The following is a 26,407-nucleotide window of genomic DNA, read 5'->3' as shown; positions in this document are numbered from 1 at the left end:
CCGGTGCCGTACTGGCCCGAGCGAACCACTCTGTAACTCATTTTTTTCTTTCTTGACTCTCATGGGCCAACATGGCCACAACTCGTAATGTATAACTATAAGTGGGAAAATACTATATCAATGAGCCATCTTTCTTAACACATGAATACATATGGGCCGTCAAGGCCTCTGACATACTGTACAAAATAAACCTCTGTCTACAAAGCCTCTAGGATTATTTGACATCAAATGGGATAGGGTACCGGCCTACCCATAAGTCTGTAGCAGAACTTCGATACGATGACTTATAGACTCGGATGCACTCCGAATGAGGTAGAGTCTTACTGATCTTTCGGTGCATGCCGACCTCGTCTACTATGAGGGCTCGTTAAAATGATTGTCTATACCTGCAGGCATGAATGCAGCCTCCCCAACAAAAGGACGTTTGTACGAATAATGTACCGAGTATGTAAGGCGGAACTGGAACATAACAGTAAGTCAACATTAATTAAGGACATATTATATATATATATATATATATATATATATATATATATATATATATATATATATATATAATATGCTTCTCTTTGAGATTATTATCCATATCTTATGATGCATGACTACCCAACTGATCAGTGGTAACTGCCCGACCAGCCGTCGTACGGTAGTAAATGTATGACTGCCCAACTGGTGGTAAATAATAGTACATAACTGCCCAACGGTGGTAACTGCCCAACCGGCCGTAGGTCGGTGGTAAATGCATGACTGCTCGACCGGCTGTAGCACGGTGATAAATGAAGATGCATGTCTGCCCAATCGGCCGTAGCATGATGGTTAATAAATATGCATGACTACCCTACCGGGCATAGCACGGTGGTAAATAAAGATACATGTATCACTATATTATAAATATTAACATTTTTATCAAAATACCTCAATAGAGACTTAGGAACATACTTAGACATGCTTGAATATCAGTTTACATAAGTGAATAACATAGACATCCTTAACTTCTAAGAGTAGAACCGCTTATGGAATAGCGTTATGTTTACTTATCGTTACTTAGATCATGCCAAAAGAAAGAAGGATTAGCCTTAACATACCTGTATGATATCTTCCTTATTACTCAACCAAGCGCAACACAACTTCTTTCATCTACAACAAGTGAAATGATATTGCCATAACATATAATATCGTACCATCGTATTTGGCTAGTTGTATGACTTAAGGAAAATCGGGCAGTACCTCCCCTATTTTTAATACAACCCAAAGACCACTAAGGTTCATCAACAGTCCAACAACAACAACTATAACCAACAATAGCAACAACAACGATATAATCCAGTTTCTCCGATTATCTTAACAATCATATTGAGCGGCAAGCTCGTTTTTACTCATAACAAGATATAAATTGAATCCAAACTCTTATTCCATAAATTGGTTTACAACCTTCAGAACATCATACTTATATGTACCATATTATTTCTAGTTTAAAATATCCACAAAATACCTTCCAAAACAGCCCCATACGTCTAGCACCTTAATTTTTATCGTCAATCACTTGTTTTTCATATTTTCTTCTTCAATCAACTTAATTAACACCTAGAAAAGCTTAAAAACATCAGCCAAAATATTATCAAATTATTTCTCACAATTTTTAGCCACCACAAACCATATATTTAGCCACAAAACAGTCCAACCAAAAAGACAACCATAGCCCATGTTCTTTCAAGTGCTATCTTAAGGTTTTTCACTCAAACAATACAACCAACACAAGATTAACCTTAGGCACAATCAAGAAGATGTTATACATACCTTGTAAAGAAGCTACAACTCGAAACCCTATCTCAACTTAGCTCACAATAGCCCTCAATCATACCAAAATACCATATAACCATTCTCTTATAGTCTTCAACATCTTTGATGATAATTTGAGTTGTTGTTTACTTAAGTTTAGTTCTTGTGATCTTGAGATATGTTAGGGATGATTTTGGATATCTTGAGAGTGGTTTGTGTGAGTAACATCTGAATTGTTGACGAGATATAAGGGGATAAGACCACCGCCTCAATTCTCCAAGCAGGTGGGTAAGCTGCCTGCTTGGCAACTTGAGCAGTGCCACTTCAGACACTTGTATCTCTCTACTCCGATATCGTATTGACAAACGATTTACAGAGTTGGAAACTAGACACATAGGTATTTAATTCCATATAAATTTCTCCATGTAACTCTCAATAGATTGGGAGAAAACTGCGTCGCTACTTGGCCTATAAACCTGCCAGTTTCTTCGAAGTGCGGCAACGTGACTTGGCAACCCTACTTTTAAAATCCATATTTCTCTGCCTGGTGTCGTATGAATAAATGGTTTGTACCATTGGAAACTAGGTTCAAAGACCTTCATTTGGTATATAATATGTCCAAAAAGACCTCATATAATACATGAAATGTATTGCTAAAAACGCTTCATTACAAGGCAAATCTTTAGTCGGTTTTTCCACAACTTAAATCCGATTTTCCCAAACTTTATATTTCATATACAAACAGCATATATAGCGAGATCACGACTTTAAAATTATTTAAATCATGATTAATAAGTCTCGTTTATCCTAACTTACCTAATACTCTGATAAACCTTCCTTAGCCTTGTAGTAGGATTTCATCCCCTTTCTGAGCTTACATCAATTTACATATGGCGTACTTTCACGTACGGAAATATGGGGTGTAACAACTCCTTTTTTTAAAATTCTGTTATTGTTTGATTTCTCTGGCAAATTGTGATATTGGGCACTTGAGGTGCGATTTGTGATACGTTGTGATATTGATACACATGCGGTGGTATAAGGTTTGGGTGTTGAAATGCATGCGATGAGATAAGGTGGGCTTGATACGCGTGGCTAGTAGGGAAACTACTAGAAGCCATGAGGTGTGATAAGGTGTGCTAAAATGCGGGATGCTATTACGGAAAAAATAATTTTTCAAAACTAAATATAAAGGCTATCGCGATAATAGAAGGAAAGACTGTGACTTATATTGTGATTTGAAACTACGAGGCGGTACCTCGGTAGTGACTCTTGTTGACATTTCCCCTTTTCCTTGCACTTGTCTTTGATTGTTGTTTCATAGCATATTATTAATTGTCTTTCTCCGTGTTGCACTATTTGCTTAGTTCTGTGTAGCTAATCTTGTTGTGCTAATTGTTGTTTCAATTTTATTACTGTCTTTATTTCACTGCCTACTTTTGTTCAGTCTTTTATTTATTTTCAGTAGGGCCTTGACCTGACCTCGTCACTACTTTGTGACTTATGTTGTGATTTGAGACTACGAGGCGGTACCTCGGTAGTGAGTCTTGTTGACATTTCCCCGATGACCCTTCTCAAGCCTGAGGCCTAAGTTGGACTTTCTCTTTCTGCTACTTGCACTTTTCTTTGATTGTTGTTTCCTTAGCATATTATTAATTGTCTTTCTCCGTGTTGCACTATTTGCTTAGTTCTGTGTAGCTAATCTTATTGTGCTAATCATTGTTTTAATTTTATTACTGTCTTTATTTCACTGCCTACTTTTGTTCAGTCTTTTATTTATTTTCAGTAGGGCCCTGACCTGACCTCGTTACTACTCTACCGAGTTTAGGCTTGGTACTTACTGGGTATCGTTGTGGTGTACTCTTGCTACTCTTCTGCATATTTTTTGGTGTGCGGATCCAGGTTCTTCTTATCAGCCCGGCATTAGTCGGGATTCTACCACGAAGACTTCAAGGTACACCTACCAGAGTCCGCAAGCCTCAGTGTCCTCCTCCATGCCTGAATTATTTTACTTCCTTGTCCTTGTTTAGACACTTTTGTATAGAGTTATTTAGTATTACTTCGTAGAGCTTGTGGCTTAGATTTCGTCGGGTTTTGGGAATTGTACATCTGTTGTGTGGCAGACTTTATTTTATATAATTGTTGTAATTTTGAGACTTTTAATCTTTATTTCAATTATTCCGCATGTTGTTAGACTTACCTAGTCTTAGAGACTAGATGCCGTCATGACATCCTATAGAGGAAATATGGGGTCGTGAGCGAAACGTCATTAAACATTCAAATTCTTCTTCCCTCAATGGCAATAATGAAAGGTTAAACAATAAGTCAATTTTATGAAGAAGAAATTAAAACAGTAAATATTATACGTTTAACTATTAATAAATAAGCAGATTAAACAAAGTAGGTTTTCATGAGGTGATTTTAGTAAACAGAGTTATCCGTTACATGTGGTGGTGAGAGATAATCGATACTTCAAAATTTATCATTAACCATGCGTGATTAGTCTCATCCGTGTAAGAAATATGTATTCATCTTCCAACTCGTCTTATAACTGATAAAATAATTGAGGTACACGCATGCTCTGGGCACCATCGTCATAAAGATAGTAATATTCTAAATTAAAAAAATGCTAGAATTACATATGCTGCTTTTGAAAATAATATATCAAAATAAAAAGTTAGATTGGCTATGTCTTTTTTGAACATAATGTATACTATATGCAACAAGAGGGAGAAGTATTATTATGCCAAAAGAAAAAGAATTATTTGTACGTCTATGTTACGTGCGTCGATTTCTACGATATGGTATATTATTTTTACATTTCAGGAGTAATTATAGATATCACTTGTAATCAAATTGCATCATAAAAATAGTAGATAGTCTAATGGTAGCTACTTTAAAATCAATATATTGTTGCTTTATCATCATTTGATACCCTTTGCTATGTAAAAATTATCTGCACTTATTTTTTGGATATACAACATCATTCTCGTATAGTCATATGTATATATTAAAAGTTTTTTTGTTTTTCAAAAACAGACATTGCGTAGAAAAAACAAATGAATTGAGAAAGGAAAGCATCAAACAATGAAGGGTTCGTTTTGGTTGGAAAAGAAGTTATCTCATTATTAATTATTTCGGGATTAGTTATTCTGAAATCATTATCTCACCCTTCCATAGGTAAAAAAATAACACTCCTGCAATAACTAATCTCACGATTAGTTATATCGATATTTATCCCAACCAAATATAAAATAACCTCATTTTAAATTTAATCCCGAGATTAATTATCCCTTTTTCCCGTACCAAACGCGCCCTAAGGTTAGCCTAGTGTCAATGATATTCTCTCCTCACAATATACTTGAGTTTAATTTTCACCGTTTTTCGAAGGAAAGGGTTGTGTGACAAAAAATTGTTTGGTTCGTTATAGTTTTCCTTTTAACACTGATAAATATTTATGTATTAATTTTTTTCGAAAAACACCCTCAAACCACTTTTAAAAATAATTTAGAATCTATTATTTAAAAAATTAAACAAATAATTCTTGGATAAAATTTGGTACGTTTTTTTTTCAACAAAAGAAAAATGGCAAGATCGAAGAAGAAATAAAGTAAGAAAAAATAAGCTTAAAAAGAGAGGATATTTTTCAAATTTGTGTGGTTACTTTGCTCTATTTTACAATTTTCTTTTTTCTTCCAGAAGGCCAAAGCTGAGAGGCTGAGACCCACCTGTATTCTCTCAGAATAAATAAGGAAGCAATAAAACCATCTCACGAATCGAGAAGAAAAAGCAGAACATTATTGTGAAAGAAATAAAAAGTAAGCCAGTCATTCAAATTACTGCCTTTATTTTTTTCACTTTTATTACAATAAATTACTCTCAAAAAGATACAAACAAACAATGATGGACTTTCACCATTTCCCCTCTGCCACCATGCATCTTTGCCAAGCTTCATAATTAAGCTCTGAAACCCACTTACCTTACCTTGTTCCCTACCCACCCCCTACCCTTTTTACCCCGCCACCCACCCCCCAAAACCAACATTTCCTAACGAAGAAGAAAGCTTTATTACAGCTTGTTTTTCTATATGTATTTATATCTACACATGTATAAATATGCATAGTACTAAGTGCATGCAGACATGAATGATGAATGACATTTTTGTTTTGTTTTCTTGAGCCTTGTTATCAGCATCTGAATCTCCTTCCTCCCCCCACCCCCACCACCCCACCACCCACCCACCTCACAATTCTGACAACCACCAACCTCTTCTCTCTGTAATATCTGAATCTTTTTTCATATGTTTATATAAATAGTTCTTCTAATGAATGTGAATGAGATCCAGCCTCTCTCTCTCTATAAAAAGAATCCAAGGCTGTAGAATTGAGCAAAAAGGTTTCAGCTTTACATCATTCTTGCATTTTCTACAACCTTTTTTGCCTCTTTGTAATCAAGATCTGAACACCCTTTTGCTCATTTTGAGGAAAGATTTGATTTTTCTTCCTTCTTGCTGAAGAATATAGTACCCCTTTTCGTTATATAGCTCAAAGTTTGCAGATTTTTTTTTGGCCAATGGGGGTTTGGCTTAGATCTTGGACCTGTACTAGACATGGTACAGCTCTAGGGTTGTTGCCCTTTACCAGTAATATCTTGATTTGAGTGTGTTTTCCCCCCTCTGTATCTCTTTGAGTCTATTGTTGTGTTATAGATTGTGAAAATCAACATGTGGAAGCATTTCCTGAGTAAGCTTCCTAAGAAAGCACTGAAATCTGAGTCAGTAGATTCAACAAGAGGCAATTCGGGCCCACTCGGCCCGAATGCAAGCCCAAATTTGGGTTCTGGAAGGCCTAATAGTAGTGCTCTAAGGAGGACTTCTTCAGTTGTGTTCCCAGCAAGTGTGATTGCAGGGATTGAGCCTTTAATTTCCTTCAAAGATGTGCCCAGCTCTGAAAAAATGAATCTTTTTATCAGTAAGTTAAGCCTCTGTTGTGTAGACTTTGATTTCAGGGACCCAACTAAGAATGTAGCAGAAAAGGAACTTAAAAGAGCCACATTGTTTGAGCTTTTGGATTTTGTATCTTCTAATCCACCCAAATTTTCGGAACCTGCAATTCTTGCAATGTGTAAAACTTGTGCTGTTAATTTGTTTCGGGTTTTCCCTCCTAATTATCGGTCTAGCAATTCCCACGCCAGTGAAAATGATGATGATGAGCCTACTTTTGACCCTGCTTGGCCTCACTTGCAGATTGTGTATGATCTATTGCTTAAATTTGTAACATCTTCTTCTCTAGAAGCTAAGGTTGCAAAAAAGTATATAAACCATCACTTCATATTGAAATTGCTTGACTTGTTTGATTCTGAAGATCCAAGGGAAAGAGACTGTTTGAAAGCTATCTTGCATAGGATTTATGGCAAGTTCATGGTCCACAGACCCTTTATAAGGAAGAGTATAAGCAATTTGTTCTATAGATTTGTATTTGAGACTGAGAAACATAATGGGATTGCTGAACTGTTGGAGATATTTGGTAGTGTGATTACGGGGTTCGCTCTGCCATTGAAAGAGGAGCATAAGATCTTTTTGTCAAGGGCTTTGATTCCTTTACACAAGCCAAAATCGTTGGGTATTTATTTTCAGCAGTTATCATATTGTGTTATGCAGTTTATAGAGAAGGATCCCAAGTTGGCTAGCACTGTAATCAGGGGCTTGTTGAAGTACTGGCCAATCACAAATACCCAAAAGGAGGTGATGTTTTTGAGTGAGTTGGAAGAAATTTTGGAAGTTATTAACATGGCTGAGTTCCAAAGATTGATGGTTCCTTTATTCTGGCGGATTGGTTGCTGCATCAATAGTTGCCATTTTCAGGTAACAATTATGTCGCTAGACATGTATGTGTGCGTGTGTCTACTAAATCATGTCTTTACCTTTATTTATTGTTTCTGAATAGTCGATCAGATATGGTCCATTCAAGGATCTATTAGCAAATATTGTGAAAAGAATTCTCTTTCTAATGTATACAGAGGATTCCTACAGCGATCCCAACTAAACTGGGATGGAAATGCAGATGATTGATTGATATATTCTTCATCCAGTTGTTTGACAGGATCCTTCCAGATTTACATGCATTTTTTAGTTGTGAGGATTTGCGACATGAAAAAATTCAAAACGGATATCTCAACTGCCTCTAATAGATTTCTAGATCGCATGCTGGGATTTTTCGTTTAATTTGAGATGGTTTGAGTAATGATTTGAAAGCTTAAGATCTACAGAGCCAGAAGGATTTGTTCCAACTCCAAGAAAGTATTCATGATTTTTTTGTCTTTCTAGGCTACTTGAAACAGCAGTCTTGTTAAATGAACTAACAAGTGGTTTCAAAGGACTGATAGTCAGGGGCGAAGCTACATGTCTTAAAGGCTGGTCAATCGACCCCCCTTCGTCGAATTACACTGCGTCGGGGAAATTTTTTTCACCTCTTTTAAGTTTGAACACCCGTGAGGAAAATTTCTGGCTTCACCACTGCTGATATTAAATAGAAGAGTGCTGAAGAAGAAACTCTATTATTGTTTGCAAGGGCATTTTTATGGATCAGGTTAAAGAACTTGTCAGTAAGGAGAAAGAGATGATGTTTGAAGTGGCCCTTTTATCTGTGGTCATTCTTAGACTAAAAAATTGGTGTTCCAGAGGCTGAGACCAGCTAAACACTTAATTGGATCTTTTATGGATTTAATTTAACAGAACCTAGAAATGCTGGACCAGTTTTGCTACCTAGATTATTCATTGCACTTGAGTGACGCCACATCATATTTGGAGGGTGGTTGGGGGTGGGTGGGTGGATTGTGGTGGAGGGGAAGGGAGACAGAAGAATTAAAATGATTAATTGGTCAAAAGAAAATTTAATTAGTTGTTGGTTTATTTCTGAAAACCTTTATCTTTTTTCTCGCTTCGCTCTTCACTCTTGAATTTTCGCTGAAAATCTCTGGTGGTGTGATGGGTATACACCTCAGGCCTGTATATTGAGTTCCCTTCTGTTGGAAAGGTTGCCGTGTTTGATGAGTTTTTTGATGTTGCATCAGCTCAGTATTATCTGTTAAGTCCATGTTGTGATGCTTAACAGCCATGATGTTAATATGTCTCAATTCCTCGGCTATTTTCTTACTCTCCCTCCCTCCTTCTCTCTCTCTCTCTCTCTCTCTCTCTCTCTCTCTCTCTCTCTCTGTCGTAATTGCATTTCCTAAAAGGTTTCTACTATACCACTTCTGGAACTTCAAAGCCGCTTGTTTGTCATCCTAATAACTGAACCTTTATTGTCCAGGTAGCTGAAAGAGCTCTGTTCCTTTGGAATAATGACCAAATTATCAATCTGATTGCACATAACCGGCATGTGATTCTCCCCATTATATTCCCAGCTGTGGAAAACAATGCTCAGAACCACTGGAACCAGGCTGTGCAGAACTTGAGTCTAAATGTAAGAAAGATGTTCTCCGAAATGGATGATGTGCTTTTCATGGCTTGCCATTCTCACTACAAGGAAGAACAGGAAAAAATAAACTTGGAAGCTGAAAAACGGAAGGAAGCATGGGAACAGTTGGAGATTGCAGCAAGTTTACGTCCACCTATAGCTGGAAACATCGGTGTTCTAGTAATGCCTTTAGCAACTTCAATCACTTGCTAAGAGGCACGTCACTCTATCGTTGTCCCCATGTTGCTCGGTGTATGTTCCTCTCAGTTTTTGAGTGACGGAGAAACCTGAATGGCATCATAGGATGGGAAATGGCTATTGATTGGTGCAGAAGGTTTTCGAAGATCAATCCGATGACAGCCTCAACTGTTGTAACTTAGTACTACAACTGTGTTAGTTTCATCAAATTTCTTCCCCGAAGGAGCACGGGAAGGGGGCTTGGTAGTGGGCTTAACTAACATCTGTTTCTTTATTTTCCTTTTTGAACATTTTGTCATTGGCCTATTTTTATTTAATTGGCTGATATTTTCACCACCTTCTTGCCTGGTTTCTTCACTGTTCAGCTTTGCTAGTTGGATGAGTGTGTTCATATCATTTTAATATGGAAAAGAAGAAAAAGAAAAATGGAGAGGTTTCTCTTAAAGTAGCCAAGATTGTAGACTTTTTTCAACTCCCACTGTCAGAATTTGTTTGACACCATTTCCTTTTCTTTGTTCTTGCCAAAAAGATTGACTCATTTGTATACTTTTGAAGCTTCTAATATTTACCTTTTCATTTTGCCCCCAACAATAGATTTGTACTAAGTTTGCATCTATTAAAAATGGTTGTAGTGATACTCTGCCAAAAATTTAGGAATTTTTCTGCACAAGTTTTTGAAATAAATGCCAATAAGAATTGGATAAATTACAAGAATAGAAAGACAGAAAAGAAGCTGCTGCAATTGGGTTTCCAGACCTTTTATTAAAGAAAAAAACAGAGCAGAGATGACACCATGCTTGTCCTCTTTATACTATTCTATGTTGTAAAGGAGTACTTTACAGCAAAACAAATTTGAACTTTCAACAATACCATAGAAGAATACGACCATAATCCACAACCACGATAATGACATCGAAAAGAAAATTCTTCTTTCACTACTAAAAACAGAAAGAATGCTTTTTCTTTTTTCACATTCTCAACATTTTACAGTGTTTGATAGGCATCTCATTTTCTATATAAATAATACCAATATTACTTTTTTTTTAACAGTAGGAAATATATTAATAACTAGTTGTCACGTTTAGACATATTACAAACCATACTGCCGCACTTGGCACTAGAGTCCGGAACCGAAATGTTGTCTTTTTGGACTCAAAATGCTTTTTTAGGTGGAAAAAAAACTTAATTACCAAAAATATGTAAAACTTAACGGACGTTTGGGATATTAAGGTAAAACGCGGTTAAAAACAATCGCGTTTTCTATTGTCTCAGCTTTCTACCCATTAATGAAAGGAAATTGACATCTACTGACAAAGAACTCACTGCTCATGCACTCATCTCCTTAGCAAATAGACTCAATGGCCGAGTGGGACCCAAGCATTACCCACCTTTCCTTTCATTAATGGGTAGAAAGCTGAGACAATAGAAAATGCGGTTGTCAACCGCGTCTTTGTAAAACGTGGTTCAAAATCGTGTTTTACATATTTTGGTAACTATGTTTTTTTTCCCACCTAAAAAAGTATTTTGAGTCCAAAATGACAACATTCATCGACATTCCCTAGAGCAGCCGACTTAGTGCATACTTTAGTACAAGTAAGTTTTACAGAAGAAAAGCCCTCCATGTCCCTTTGATATTGTTTCATCGCCAGTTGTGGAGGTGTTGCCAAAAGACAGAGCTTAATTATGTTGGACTGCATGAGTGCTTCCCTAGCCAAAACATGTGCCACTGCGTTCCCCTCCCTGAAGCTATGCTTGAGGGTTACCTGTCCCTTCCGCCTCGCCTGGAGTATTAACCACCTGCATTCATTAATTAAACTTGCATAAGTTGGGTGATCATTTTCAAGCATGCTCATTATTTCTGACGCATCCGTTTCTATTTCCACTGGAAACAGGCTGTGATCTATAATCACTTGGAGATGTTCCTAGAGAGCTTGGAGTTCCACCTGAACAGTTGAGAGTGTGGGTACTTTCTTGTTGAAGGCCATTATCCACTGACCTGCATGGTTTTGTAAAACTCTACCAATACCACCTTGGCTTCTATTTATGTTGAAGTCTCATCTATGTTAAGTTTGAGCCAGCCCTTTGGTGGCTTGTCCGAGCTTACCTTAATGGCTTTGTGGGGGGAGTTTATTATTGGTTTTTCAGTCATGAGTTTGTATCCAAGAGATTGTTTGATTATTATGGGCCATTCTAGATTGCAAGAGGTGTTGTTGTGATTTCTATTTTTTCAAATGTTCCATATAGCGAAGGGGAACACTTCGCCCCAGTTAAGGTAATAATGTTTGAAATTAGTATTATCATGTCTAGTGTAATCAAGCCAGTGGGTATTTTGACTAGCCGTGTTATAGTGGAGTCCATAGGTGCACCATACGTTGCTGATCATGTTGCAATCCCAAAAGATGTGATGTATAGTTTCCTCCCCTTGTTTACAAATTGGAAAAAGAGGATCAATGTTGATGCCTATTCTAGATAGGTATGATCTAGTGGGAAGTCTATTATGATAGCACTTCCAAATAAAGATTTTAATTTTGTTTGGGCATCGTAATTTCCAAATCCAGCTGAAATCAATGTTAATCTTTTCCTCGTTGTTAATGATTTGATAGCACCGTGAGCACGTGATTTTTGCCCTATATATGAATTATTCCCAAAAATTCAAACAAAACAATTTTTCTTTCATTATTTTACACTTTGGTGAGTTTTGTGTTATCTTCTATTAATTGTTTGCATTTTATTTGTGCATTTTAATTCATATGAAAATATAAAAATATACACATGACATTTGCATTTGGGATTTAATTTCACATTTCAGGATTAATTAGTAATTATATTACTTTACAAAGAAGAAAATAACAAAATAGTTCATTTTGCATTTTTAACTATTAATTGTCGGAATTTGTCATCAGTTTTCTTTTAAATTAGGACTTAACCAATTTTGAGGAAATAATTAGTTTAATTTTGGGAATAAATCAGGTCTTTATTTTAATTTTGCATCTTACAAAATCTGAAAATATATAATAAAAAGAGAAAATTGAAAAGAGAGAAATTTAATAGGTTGTACCAAATCTGGGTTGATTTTTAATAACACCAGCCCAAACACACGCCCCAGCCCAACTAAATCAAACCCAAAACCCCTCAACCCATTAGTCCAGCCCAAACCCGAAGCCACCCGGTCCACCCCTTTAATTCAAAACGTCGTCGTATGGATGAGGATAGATCTGAGCCGTCGAGGATACTAGATCCAACGGCTCGGAACTAATGGTCATATGATATAAAACGGTCGGAGCCCCCCTACCCCCAATCCGTCATCGCTCATTACCCCACGCCAAAATCCCTAACCCTCATCGTCTTCCGTCGCGAACCGCCGCCGGAAATCGCCCACGGCGGCGGTGAAGCTCCAACTGCCTCCAAAATAACACCAAAGCTCCGCCTTGTCCTCCTCATGCCTATTCCGCCATTGATTTCCTTCGAATATCACCCAAACACCTCGAATAAGCCAAACCCTAGGCGCCGCCACCACCGTGCACGGCGGCGCCGCCACCAAAACCCCACCAAACGAATATTGTAGACCCTCCTCTACCCCCACATCACTAATCTACACTCCTTACCCTTCAAAAGTTCCCCAAATTTCTCAAATCTCGAATCTAAAATCTGGAAATTGAGCGGACCTCATTTCATCTCTGTCTTCTCCACAAGTTTTAGGCACAGCTTCACTACGAGCTGATATCATTTGACTATTCTCGACAAAGAATGGTTAATTGATATCATACCGTAGTCGGAATTGTGAAGTCAGTCCTGGTTCGAGGTTTTTAAAAACTGGTAAGTCTTCTGGTTTAATTTTGTTTGTCTATGTTTGTTCATTTTCTTTTAGTTATTGTATTGTTGTTTTCATTTAGGGCCGTTTATTTTAAAAATCAGTAGATTCTTTAAATTGTCTGATCTTGATTTGATTGTTGTTTTGTTAGTTTAGATGTTTAGGTGTTAGTTTAATTTTGATTAGTTTAAGCGTTTAATTGTTAGTTTAGTTAGATTTTCTGTTAGTTTTTGCTTTGATTTTTGATGAGTTTGTCTTCAATAATTTGTTCATTGGTTAATATTGGTTGTGATTTGAGTCTTTTAAAATTAGGGTTAATCATGTTTAAGTTGTGCTGTTTTGCTTAAATTCTCTAAGTTTGTTCTATTAGTTTAATTTTATGTTTCAAATCAGTAGTTGTGTAATTGTTCGAATTAGTTTGAGTTCTTTTGATGTGTGATTTTGATTAGTAATTGTCCTTTAAGTTCAGAGTTTATCTTTAAGTAATTGTTAGGTTTAGTTTAGTTAATTTGGTTATAGCTGAGTTAGTTTTGTTAATTAACCATGGTTCAGTCAAAAGGATAGGTTAGTTTGACCTAGGTAAGTAATTTCAGGGGTATTTTGGGTGCTTAAAATGGGTTAGAATGTTGTAGATAAAGCTAGAACACTCTAGACTCTTCTAGAAGATGGTCTTAGTTTAGATTTCAGTAGTTTTAGGGTAATAACTTAGGCAACAAGTCAACACTTTAGGACTAAGGAGTAAAATCTGAAAATAAAAGAGGGGGAAAAATTGTGAGTGAAATCTAGAAGCTTCCCCCTGAAATTTGCCTATAAAAGGCAGCCCCCTTGCCCTCATTTACAAGGTTCCAGATCTGAAAATTTCCCAAAAATTTCCTAGCTTTTAAAATTCCCCCAAAAACATTTTCTGCAAGTTCTAGTATCAAATTTGAATTTCAAATCAAAGGAAGATCAAAATCTGAACCTTCAGAGTTCAAAAACTTGGATTCAGATCTTAGCTACTTCGAAAATAAAAAAAAGGAAAACAGTAGAAAAATTCAAAAAAACACTGTTTCATTGAAGATCACTTTAGATCAAGCTCGAATTTCAGCTTTAGATCAAGCATTCTTCATAGGAGGTCAAAAATGATTCGAACATTTTCAGCTTTCAAATTCAGAGGGATTTTGGGTCAATTTTGAGTCTGTTTGGCTTCATCTGATCTGCATTGGTTGATTTACTGCTGTTTGGGTCTTTTACAAATTGTTCCGAGTGTTTTAACATAATTTGGGGTTGAAATTGAACCTGTGGCTGCTGGTTGTTCCACGGTTTACTGCGGCTGATCTTCCTCTTTTCTTTTGTTACCTTGCAATTCCAGGTACACATTCAAATCCACTTTGATAGTTAAATAGAATAAAACTGCTCACATCCTTGCCTTTTGAGCTGTGCTTGTTTGAATTGTTATACATTGATAGTTAAATAGGTATTAGATGTAGTTGTTTAATATAGTTTAATGCTGATTTGTGTGTACATTCAAGTTAAATAGAGGCCTGGACTGTACATGGACTGTATAACTGAACTGTGTAAATTCGGTTGGTAGTTTGTGATCATACTGCTCATCTAGTGTAGTTTTAGCATCATTTGAAGATTGATACCTTGTTAATAAATAGTAAAATCCAGAATTAGGCACGAAATAATGATCTAACATCAGTATATGCATTGAAACACGTTACATGATCTGGTAATAGCTTCTAAAAATAGGTTTAATGGTGATCTATGCCAGTTATTAAGAGTAAACAGTTTCAGCTTCTTAAAATGATTCGATGCTTTACAGATTATGAAGTTATTTGTTTTCCATCAGCCTGAGTATTGCGCTTGGTAGTTTGTTAATTTAATTTCACTTCCTTACCAAATATTAACAGAATCGGTGTCATAAGTAGTGAGAACAATCTGAAGTCAAAGGTTCAAATATTTTAGCATGTTAAATCAAATTTGCATTGGTTGTTCCAATCCAATTGGTAGTTTAGATTCTTCAAATATTTCGCACTTCAATGAGGCCCAATTGAGAGAAATAGTCAGGATTGGACCAGGCTCACTTCCTGCCCATTCAACTAATTAAATACCTGGGCACTATGATGACCATATCTTCCTACTGGATCCAAGCGTGGAAAATAATTACTGAAGCTGTGGACCAAAATTGATGGTCTCATATAAAATAACAAAAGAAACAAGGCAAATTTGGGCCTTCGAGTTAGGTAGCGAATTCGAATTAAGAGGTTTTACCCTTTTGTTCGAACTCGGACTTGAATTTGAGGCCCGAATTTTATAATATTAATTAATTAGACCTTTAGAGACAATACGCAATCGAAAAAGTATTGGTCCCTTTTAGGATGGCTTTTTAAAAAAGAAAACGAGGTGCGCCACGCCAAATAAAACTCATGAATTGCGTGGCCCTCTTTAAACGTTTATATTAAAATACTTAGACTTCAGGATGGGCCGTTTAGCGAATTCCACGGCCTTCCCCAAAGATAATAATGCGTTAGCCTCTTTAAGCGCGCCTTTTAATAACATTACCTTCCTAAACTCGGGTGCGCATTTATGTGACCCAAATCCAAATCTCAACGAAGTCGAAATGTGTCAAAAATCGCGGGTGCATTTATGTGACGCGGTTCGAGACATATTTTCACGACGTTGCAATTCTCTTTAACATAATAATAATAAAAGCGGTTAAAAAGCACATAGACTAAAACATGTTGTAAAATCAGATAAATAAGCCAAATATGACAGTTGAGCGACCGTGCTAGAACCACGGTACCCGGGAATGCCTAACACCTTCTCCCGGGTTAACAGAATTCCTTACTAGGATTTCTGGTTCGCGGACTGTTAACAGAGTCGTAATTTCCTCGGTTCGGGATTTAACCGGTGACTTGGGACACCATTAACCTCCCAAGTGGCGACTCTGAATCTTAATAATAAATTCCGTTCCGATTGTCCTTTAAGTGGAAAAACTCCTTTACGCCCATGCGGGTGTAGTAAGAAAAGGAGGTGTGACAAGCACGATGAGGTCGAGAATATGCCATTTGAGGACAGACTCCAAATGTTGTTATTGCTTGAATTGTGGTCCTTAGGGGTTATGATAGCATTAATATTATCAACTATTTGAGCAGGAAGCTCGAAAGTTATTTTTGTTAAATTCCATTGGCTTCCTTTCCTTATTTGATTAACAGTAAGCTTGTCCTCATTTTTTGTCAGGGGACCAGTTATGGCCTTTCTAAGGCTCATTACATTTGGTATCCAGTTGGAATCCAAGCACTTAGCTTTGTTTAGTTGTTGGTATCCCATCTTGTACCTATGTTGCAGTAGTACCAACTTTTTAGGATGCTTTTCCATATGAACGAATTTAAAGATTTTCCTCTAGTTTTTGCGTATTTACTAGAGATTACCTTTGTCCATAGGGGGTTTGTATTAATAATCATTCTCCAAGCTAAGCTTGTTAGGAGGGTTAAATTCTTGCTTTTTGCTTTTCTTATACCCCCCCCCCCCCCCATGCACTTATCTTTTGTAATGATATTCCAATTAATCATATGCATTTTGCGCTTATCAGGAGATGAGTTCCATAAGAAGTCTCATTGGACTTTATCAATATCCTGGAGAGTTATTGTCGGCAAATAGAGTATTGCATGACGTGGTTTGGGATGGTATTGAGTGTAGAGGAGGCTAGTGCACACCTACCGCTGTATTAAGCCACTTTGCTTTCTAGCTACCTAATTTGCTTCTCATTTTATCGATCACAAATTGGTAATCTTTTGGTTTGGGTCTAGAATTTAGGATGGGAAAGCCTAAGTATGTACCAAAAGTTTCACTAAGCTTTATTTTCAACATAGATGAGAGGTTATTTTTTGTTGAAGTTGGACAGTGTTGCGATATTATCAATTTAGACTCCGATTTATTAATCATCTGTCCCGATAAGTGAAGAAGTCATCAAGGCAGCTAAGCATAGATTGGGCTGTCTGCATATTGGCTTTGCGCATTAGGGATAGGTCATCTGCAAAGAATAAATGGGATAGTGGAGGGCTCGTTGGTGAAATGTTTATATTGTCTTCTAATGTCAACATTGTGGTTGGTCATTATTGAGAGCATTTTCATGCAGAGAATGAAAATATAGGGGGACATCGGGTCTGCTTGTCTAATCCCTCTTGTTGGTGTGAAGGATTCCGACTTAGAGCCACTAACTAGGATGGTATAACTTGAGGAGGTGATGCAGGACATTATTAAATTAATCATTTTTAGGGGAAATTTTGAAGTAGGTTAATGTCCTATGTATGAAGGACCATTCCAGTTTGTCAATGGCTTTCTGTAGGTCTATTTTTAGGATCATATTACCTTTCTTACTCTTTGAATTCCTTATATAATTCATTACTTCTTGGACTATAATAGCATTGTCACAAGCCCTTATTCCTTTTATGAAGCTAGGTTGATGAGGTCCAATTAGCTTTTGGAGAAAAGGTTTCATCCTGTTGGCGATTATTTTTATAATCACCTTATAGATGGTGTTGCAAAGGCTAATGGGCCTAAAAATTTAAGTTGTTAGTGTTGATACCCATTTTTTTTCTAAAAACAATTTTAATCGCCTATATACCCTCAAAATCATGCATTGGTCTCAATTGGTATTTTTCCACAATTTTCCTACGATTTTATTAATTTTGTCCAGTATTTATTTTCTAATAAATAATCACAAATTGCATCACAAATAATTTCAAAATTTTTTATTGATCTAATTTATTATTTATGGTCTCATTAAGTCCAAATTATTCCATAAATAGCAAATTTGGCAACTTTTGGCTATAATTGCAATAACTTTGCAATTATAGTCCATGCATATAATTTCGTATCATTTTTACCAGAAATTAGTCATTTATATTTTTAAATTCTAAATAATCATTTTCAAAATATATCTATGCATGAAATTCATTTTTTATAATTAGCAATTATTTTAACTAATTTAATTGGGTATTTAACAACTAGCCATTTTATTATTTCAATTGCAGCCTATGTAACCAGCCCAAAGACCTAACCAAACTAGCCCAATACCCCCAGGCCCAAACCCCTACCTAACCCGACCCAATTCTTGCTAAATCCTAGCCGTTGATCAATTTTGATCAACGGCCCGGATTAAACCTTGCCTTAATTAACCTAAGTAACTCCTTCCCCAACCCCTCTAACCTAATTCATTCCCCACCTTACACCGCCGTCACCTAATCCCCTTTGCTCTCAAACGCTCTCAACCTAAACCCTGATCTCCAAACGCTGTCACTCATCTATGGCTATCTCCTGTGGCTTCTCGCCACCTCCCAGGCCTCCAATGGCCTCTCTCATGTTAACCTTGCCATCTCCAGGGCCCTCAAGGGACCAGGGCTAGTCGACTTGCATCTATGGTTCCCCTCTCGCCTGTTTCAGGCCATTACAGTGTGATCCCGAGTGAGATCGTCCTATATTGACTACGATTTGTGGGTTTTTTCAGTATGTTTCCTCATCTCTGTGACGTTCTCTTCGAAACCCTAATTTCTTTTCCTAAAACCTCTTATATCTGTACGGGTCTAAGATGATTTGGGTTTGTTTCATGTGAGTTTTACAATAGCCTTAAGATTCTTTACAAGAATCATATGATTTTCAAGTGATTTTCATCTTTTCCTAAAACTAGGGTTTCCGGAGTTACTTTTTTTTAAATTTGTTGGATGATTTTTGTGTTTAATCTTCTGCTTCTCATATATTTTGACTAATTTTATGAGTCTACTACAACCTTAACTCGCTTTACCAAAAGCGCTGATTTTTGGGGTTCTTCGTTTGGTTTCTGAGTATTAGTACATCTGATTGTGTTCTTGCTTGGGGTTCTTGTGATTTCTCGTGACTTTCTTGCCCTAATATGCTTCTACTGAATTTCTTAGTTTTACCTTTCACTGATTCTATGTGCTTGTGTTCGTCTTGACTATTCATGTTAAGATTGGTATACTTCTCCTTGAATCAGTGCCGTTTAACTATGTGTTTTGTTAAAGCTATGTGAAATCCTGACTACTCATGTTCTACCTTATTTTATATGCTAAGCATGCTGACTCTTTCATGACTTTCTGAACCCTTGATTACTCCGAATCCCTTATTTCCTAGTTTAATTTGAACACTTTCCTTTAAACTTTCGATTCTTACCTCTCTATTCGATTTGAGTGAATTGCTTGCCTTATTATTTTTCCCTTGCCTTGTGTGTATTTTGCTGATTCTTACTGATTTGTTTCCTTAAATAAACTTCTGTTCATTTACCCTTAATTACCTATTCTATACCTAAACCTTACTTGATTCTTTTCCTTAAATACTTAGCATGATTTTACCGTTGATTTAATTGTCCCTTGATTAAGGGAAGAACTTGCTGATTTATATGCGACTTCCCTGATTTGCTACTTAATTGATCTCTTACCTTATATGTTAAGTTTTTGATTACTATATAACCCCCCCCCCCTTTATTTTAAGTTAAAGGAAAAAACGAACACTAGTTCAAAGAAAAAAAACTCTCTCTTATACTTAAAGCTTTCTGCTCTTTTCTGTTACTTGCTACTTCCATTGAACTAGCCGGCTGTAAGCCATGGCTAGTTATTGTACTACATTGTTCTATACTTTGTGTCTGCTCTCCTTAACTGGTATGTCCTGATTTAATTACAAGTTCAAAACTCTATGTGTTCTCTTACTGCATTAGTTTACTGATTTCCAGTCTTATTCCTGTCTATCACTTGGCTTTTCGATATGTAACTAGCATGCTTAAATCCTGGTTTCACTTAGCATATAGGAGTTCTACCCGTTCAACTTATGATTAACATGTCTTATGACTTGTCTATTGCTTTCTCTAGCATGTGTCAATCTGACTCTACTCCATGTATGTATGTATGTTTGATTGTCTGTCTGTTTGTTTACCCAGTTCCTGATAGTAATTTACTTTGATAGCTTATTTACTACCCCCTAAGTACTTCTGACTCTATGTTCAACTCTGCCTAGTATAACTATGTTCTCAACTGTTTGTTCTATATCTGTACTATAGGTCTGTGATTGACTCCTAAATCCTATAAAGAACTCTAAAAAAAAACTTCTGTGCTCTTGTTGTTACATTAATATGTTCTAAGTGTTCCCCCTACCCTTTCCCTTGGATGAAGTCTGTGTTCTGTGACTTTCTCTCTGATTTTTAAAAGATGTTCTTCATGTTTTCTCAAACTATTTCTACTCTAAAAGTTCCTTCTAACTACTAAAACCTTCTTTCTATTGTTTACCAAACTCTTTCAAAGTCATCATACACTCGCACATTACTCCTAGAATATTAGGTTCTGCCCCTCTGGCATGTGTAATGCCTTGAGATCTTTGAGATCTCTCTGAACTCTGGCATGTCAGAGCTGGCCTTTCCACACTGCACCTAAATCAGTTATTGTTGGAGAAAAGGTCTAGGTGTGAGCACCGCCCGGGATCCTTGAGGTCCTTAGGGAACTCTGACACACCTAGACATGATATTGTCTATGGACTTTGGCATTTGAGGCTATTGGAGGCTTGGGAAGTCATTTGGGCCTGCTTCAGGCTCCCTATAGTTAACTTCTTCTTTTTCTTTATTTGTTTATGTAATTTATTCAGCTGGTCTGTAATAATTATTTGTAAACAACATTGGGGTAATTAGTGAAAATGGCTGGGTAGTTACATATCTGTTGGGTAGCTCGGGTAGATACCATGCCTATAGGATTGTGTTAATGCATTTGCTATGTTTTGCTTTATTTCCATAATATTAGAAACCATGCCTATAGGATTTAAATGGCTCTAATAATAGAAATCATGCTTATAGGGTTAAAATTAACTTTACAATTAGATATCATGCCTATAGAGTGTAAAGTGATTGAGTTCAATTTCTGTTATAGCATATATTTACATTCGTCTCACTAGAAATCATGCATATAAGTTCGAAAATCAGTTCTTAACAATTAGATACTATGCCTATCGGAATAAAAATCAGTTCTAGTAGAAATCCTGCCTATAGAACTTAAAATCAGTTTAGTTAAACAAATCAGTTTAGTTCATGTTAGTTCATGTTGAATTAGTTTAATCAACTGTCTGTTTCTTCAAATACGTTTTTCTCAAACACTGCCTTAATTAATACTGCCAGAAAACATGTCTATAGGATCTTAAGTTGTTCGTTTTAAAACTGTTCACTATTTTACTGCATCAATGAAGATATCATGCTCTTAGGACATCACTGTTCTGCGCTTAGGCAAGCCTCTAGGGCGATTTAAATTCTGCAACTATGAAGCTGTGTTTTGTTATTTAAAACTATTCAGATTTAATAGGTCTAAATCAGTAGGCAAGCTAAACAGGATTCTTACACTTCGTCCTAATTCAATACTGTATAATCCCTGCTCACCTAGATATCATGTTCTAGGATTTTCTCTTAAAATGCTTGACTGTTGTCATAAGACGTGCATTTACTTGTTATATTTGTGGGGGTAACTGTGAGCCTGTAATTTGTTCTCTTTAAATGCAGTCGTAATTGTTGTTGATTGACGCCTAAACTTTTATCCTTTAAAACCTTAGGAAGGTCTAGAATTGTCCAAAAAATAGAGGTCCTAAATACCTCCAGGGCCACGAGGAAGGGATGGGTAGTGCACGCATAGGATATTTTCAAGATTGCTAGAACGCTTTAGGCTATGACCAAGGGGAGGGAATTGGGTAGTAAGGATATGATGACTACGCGCTAATGTCACGTGTATCCCCTCAGTGAGGAGTGATTACCGGGCATTGCGTGGGGTGATCCTGTAGGCTAACCAACCTAGGACCCTTCTTCTGATGTTTGAACTTTACTTTTTTTTTCCTATATATGCAATTTGTTCAAATCTTCTCTTGTCTCATTACTTGAGCCACTCAATGTCCAAAATACGCCTTTATTTGCAAGAATGTGTTTAAACTGCGTAGTTGTTAAAGGACTAATTCATAAGTATAAGTTCGGCCAGGACCCACCATTGTGGACCGAGAGGGGTTCCTAACACCTTCCCCTCAAGGTTATTTCGAGCCCTTACCCTAAATCTCTGGTAATGCAAACTAGTCCATGAGTTAATTGCTCAAGGTGCCCTAACGCACCATAATCCGTTAGGTGGCGACTCTTCAAAACCCAAATTCCCAAAAGGGAATGAGTTATTCCCCCACGAACTTCGAAACCCGGACTTCTCCCTGCGAGGAGGAAAAAGGGGGGCACGACAGCATGGCGACTATGCTGGGGATATTTTAGGCTCTTACCATAACGAATTTACCTTTGCGAATTAGTCCAAGCATGCTTTATCCCATACCCTTTCACTTTATTTGAATCTAACTGTCTATTTTTAAAGCATTTATGATTCTTTTATTCCTGAAACTAACTTGTCTCTATGTTTTCTTTCTGTAACTGTCTTTCAATTATTTAAATACTGCATTTATTATTTTCACGTGCAAATACTTGAAAACATGCTATTTTTTGTTGCATATACTCCACATCATATTCCACTTGTGCGTATCAAATCCTATTGCAACGCTTGATGAGTGGTTGCGCTCTTCCTATTTATTACCTTAAATACAGAAAGGCTTATTTGCGGTAAAACTAGTCGATCAGCGGTGCAGTCGACGGTTCCGTGACTTTTCCCCTCAAGTTGTCCGCTTGAGGGTACCATTCTAGATGTCATGCCCCGAACCTGGGCCTGGACGTAACACGACACTCGGTGCCTGACTACATGTGACCGAGCGAACCAACTGGCTGGCTGAATTATAACGACTCGGACGATCGTTACGAGAATTTAAGATCCGTTTGGTGGCGCACGGTCTTGAACATCTTCATAATATTAGTATCGACTTGCGTGCATGGTTGAATTCAGTTAATGGATGGTTTAAAGTCAAATTGGAAGAAGGAATCTAGTTTTGGAAGTTTGAACGGCAAGAATTTGACCGGAATTGGACTTTTGAGTAAACGGCCCCGGAATGAATTTTTGATGATTCCATCAGCTTCGTATGATGATTTTGGACTTAGGCACGCGTCCGGATTCAGATTTGGAGGTCCGTAGGGTAAATTGAGGCATTTCGGCGAAAGTTGGAAAAGTTGAAGTTTGGAAAACGGAGAAGTTTGACCCATAGTTGACTTTTGTGATATTGGGGTCGGAATGCTATTACGAGAGTTGGAGCAGCTCTGTTATGTCATTTAGGACTTGTCTGCAAAATTTGGCGTTATTCCGAGTTGAATTGATAGGTTTCGGCATGAGATTTGATATTTGAAGATTTGGAAATTCATAAGATTGATTTTTGGTTTGATTCATTGTTTTGGTGTTGTTTTATGTGATTTGAAAGCTCGAGCGAGTCCGTGTTAGGTTATATGACTTGTTTGTGTGATTAGACGGGGTTCCGGGAGCCTCGGGTGTGTTTCGGATGGGCTACGGGTCATTTTTCCCTATGTTTGAACTGTTGTTTTGCTGCTTCTGATATCCTCCTTCGCGATCGCGAACAGCCTCTCGCGTTCGTGATGCATTGTTGCTGACCACCTCGAAATCCTTCTTCGCTTTCGCGTCCCACTCCTTGCGTTCGCGAAGCCCTGTATTTTCCTTCTTCGCGTTCGCGTCCCTCCCTTCGCGTTCGCGTAGGCTCCTGCCATTCTTCTCCGCGTTCGCGAGCTCATCATCGCGTTCGCGATGGGAAAACCTGGCAGCCTTAATTTTTCTTCTTCGCGAACGCGGTCCTCTCTTCGCGTTCGCTGATGTTCTAAACGTCAATACCACACAAGAGGGGGGGTGATTTGTGTGGTACCCAATTTTCGCTCTAGAAGAACCTGATTCTTCTAGATATACTAACTACTGCTGTTTGCGAAATAATAAATACAGAAAATAAAGAACACAGAGATTTTTACGTGGAAATCACCTGGCTCAAAAGGTGAAAAAACCATGACCTACTACTCAGTAGGATTTTTCCAAACTTCCACTAAAATCACTGAGCCAAAACAGCATTTACAAAAACTCTTTGTAAACCTAAGGATTAACTCTAATCCCGTTGTAGCAACCAGCCTCTAACTGCTGTGACAACTTTAAGTTAACTCTAACTTGAATACTCAAAATACCTATTACAATTGCTTCTAGATAAAGCTGAAAGGTACAATATGAAATACCTACTACAATTGAACTAGAAATAAAGAAAGACACATAAAACTCTTTATGGAGCTGGTTCTTCAATCTGGTTCATGTAGCTTCTGGTTTGCACACTTGAATCACACACGAACTGCTTGCAAAAAGCCTTACTATTTTGCTCCCAATTCACGTTTAACTTCTGCGTTTTTGTGCAACACTTTAATGTGAGAACCTCCTGCAATTTATAGAGTTAGTAGATGAAGAAATAACTAGAATTCTGATGCAACTCTTCCTTGGTGGTAGAGTTCTAGTTGATTTCAACTTCTAACTCCTTCCCTATCTTGGATAGTGTTCTCTTTGATTAAGGACTCCTTCTCCTTATCAATTATGCAACCTTTTCGATGAGGAGATATTAAATACACCAAGTTAAGCTTATCTCCTTCACGTGCATCCCACATGCTTGAATCTGCCTGTTTTTGTGAACCTGAGGGATGGACCACTGGATGGACCTGGTTCATCATGAGTTCCTTTGTCAGTCTTCAAAACTAACTTTACTTGGGCCAACAAATTCCCCCTTTTTGATGATGACAAACACTGTGCTTTTCATACACTTAGGCCCTGCCAGAACTCAGCTCAAACATCAACACAATGTTAGAAACATTTTTCCTTTTTATCACTTATCATCAAGAACCAGGTACATTAGGTTATAAACATCATTGTTCAAAGGGTAAACATCACTTGTTTAAAGCACAACCTTTTTCCCCCTTTTGGCATCATCGAAAAGTTGCATAAAAAATGTGAGATAACCAGATTTTAAAGCTTACTCATGGCCACTGGGGCTACTTCAAATGTAATCATGAATTAATCATCATAGATCAAGCTAAGAATTTTAACCATCAAAGAAATATAAACAAACAGTTAGAGCAAAAGGAAGTGAATTTCATTGATGATTGATAAGATTCTACCATAAAGCATAAGAAGAAATAAAAATAGTGAAAACATGAGCAAAAGAAACAAAGTCCCAAATTGGGTCACTGGTTGATCTACACTAGGTTAGGATTTAAGGCTTGGAAGAGGTAGGTGCTGGGTTATTTTCTTGGAGAAGTTTCAGCATGTCTTGAAGAATTCCATCATTCTTCTCCTTTTCCCTTGCAAGTTCAGTTCTGAGAACATCTCTCTCAGATTCTACCTCAACCAATCGTGTCTTCAGCCTTGCTATTTCAATATCCTTTGCCTCACTCTCCTGTAATAGAGCTCTGACCTTGCTATTGATAGGTGTCTTTTTAGATGAACCAGGTTCATTAACAATGACATTGACTTCTTAATCGCAAGCAAGCAGAGTATTAACCCCACTTCTTCATAGGTACCTTGAAATGTGCAAGCATAGTTGTGAGAATTAAACCATAGGGAATGGCATGAGTTTTGGTGCCATTGATAACCCTATCAGTAGGTCCAAGAGGGTTTCCTGTTCAGATTGAACAGGTTTATCTATAACTATTCCAAGTTGAACCAACCCCTCAGCAGCTTCGCCAGACCCACTTCCCCCTGTTTTGCTCACACTCTCTTCTATTTCAGTAAATTCCTCTCCCCAAAAAACCATTGCACCAATTTCTTTTGTTCGACCAACAGGAGTGGGTGAAGAATCAACCACTCTTTTACCCTTTCCCCTCACAGCACTCCTAGCACCCTTGCTCTCTTTTTCCTTTGTTTTTTATTTTTACCACCAACTTCTCCAGATTCTGTAGTCTCAACACTTGCTATAGATCCTACCAGTACAAATCTATTCTCTAAATTTGCAGAAACTTCAGAAATTGTCTCAAGAGTAATTTTAGAATCAGAAGATACCTGTTCAGTTTCAGAAGACCTACTTTCTTCCCCCTTAGTAGCACACTTAAATGAATCTTCAGATTTTTGGAATTCTTCTTCCCAACCTGCTTTCAATTGCTTGTTTATTCTCTTGATCTGCTCTCCTTCAGCGACAATCTTACAAGTCCTCATCTTTACTCTATTTTTCTTAGAGATTGGTGTGATTGAAGGAGTGA

At 37.2% G+C, this 26,407-nt stretch overlaps 1 protein-coding gene across 1 annotated transcript; it reads left to right on the top strand.

The window, feature by feature from the left end:
* Positions 5,522–9,935, top strand: LOC109235205 (serine/threonine protein phosphatase 2A 57 kDa regulatory subunit B' iota isoform). Its single transcript, XM_019401215.1, has 2 exons — positions 5,522–7,642; positions 9,090–9,935. The coding sequence occupies exons 1-2, from the start codon at positions 6,503–6,505 to the stop codon at positions 9,447–9,449; spliced, it is 1,500 nt and encodes a 499-aa protein (XP_019256760.1). The 5' UTR covers positions 5,522–6,502; the 3' UTR covers positions 9,450–9,935.

The sequence above is a fragment of the Nicotiana attenuata genome, chromosome 12, assembly GCF_001879085.1.
Source record: "Nicotiana attenuata strain UT chromosome 12, NIATTr2, whole genome shotgun sequence".
Classification (NCBI taxonomy): domain Eukaryota; kingdom Viridiplantae; phylum Streptophyta; class Magnoliopsida; order Solanales; family Solanaceae; genus Nicotiana; species Nicotiana attenuata.
This window is presented reverse-complemented; position numbering and strand designations above follow the sequence as displayed.

Excerpts from the sequence above, each read along its gene's own strand:
- LOC109235205 (XM_019401215.1), top strand. The coding sequence starts at position 6,503 with ATGTGGAAGCATTTCCTGAGTAAGCTTCCTAAGAAAGCACTGAAATCT. Across the intron at positions 7,643-9,089 it reads TCAATAGTTGCCATTTTCAG|GTAGCTGAAAGAGCTCTGTT; the intron begins GTAACAATTATG and ends TTTATTGTCCAG.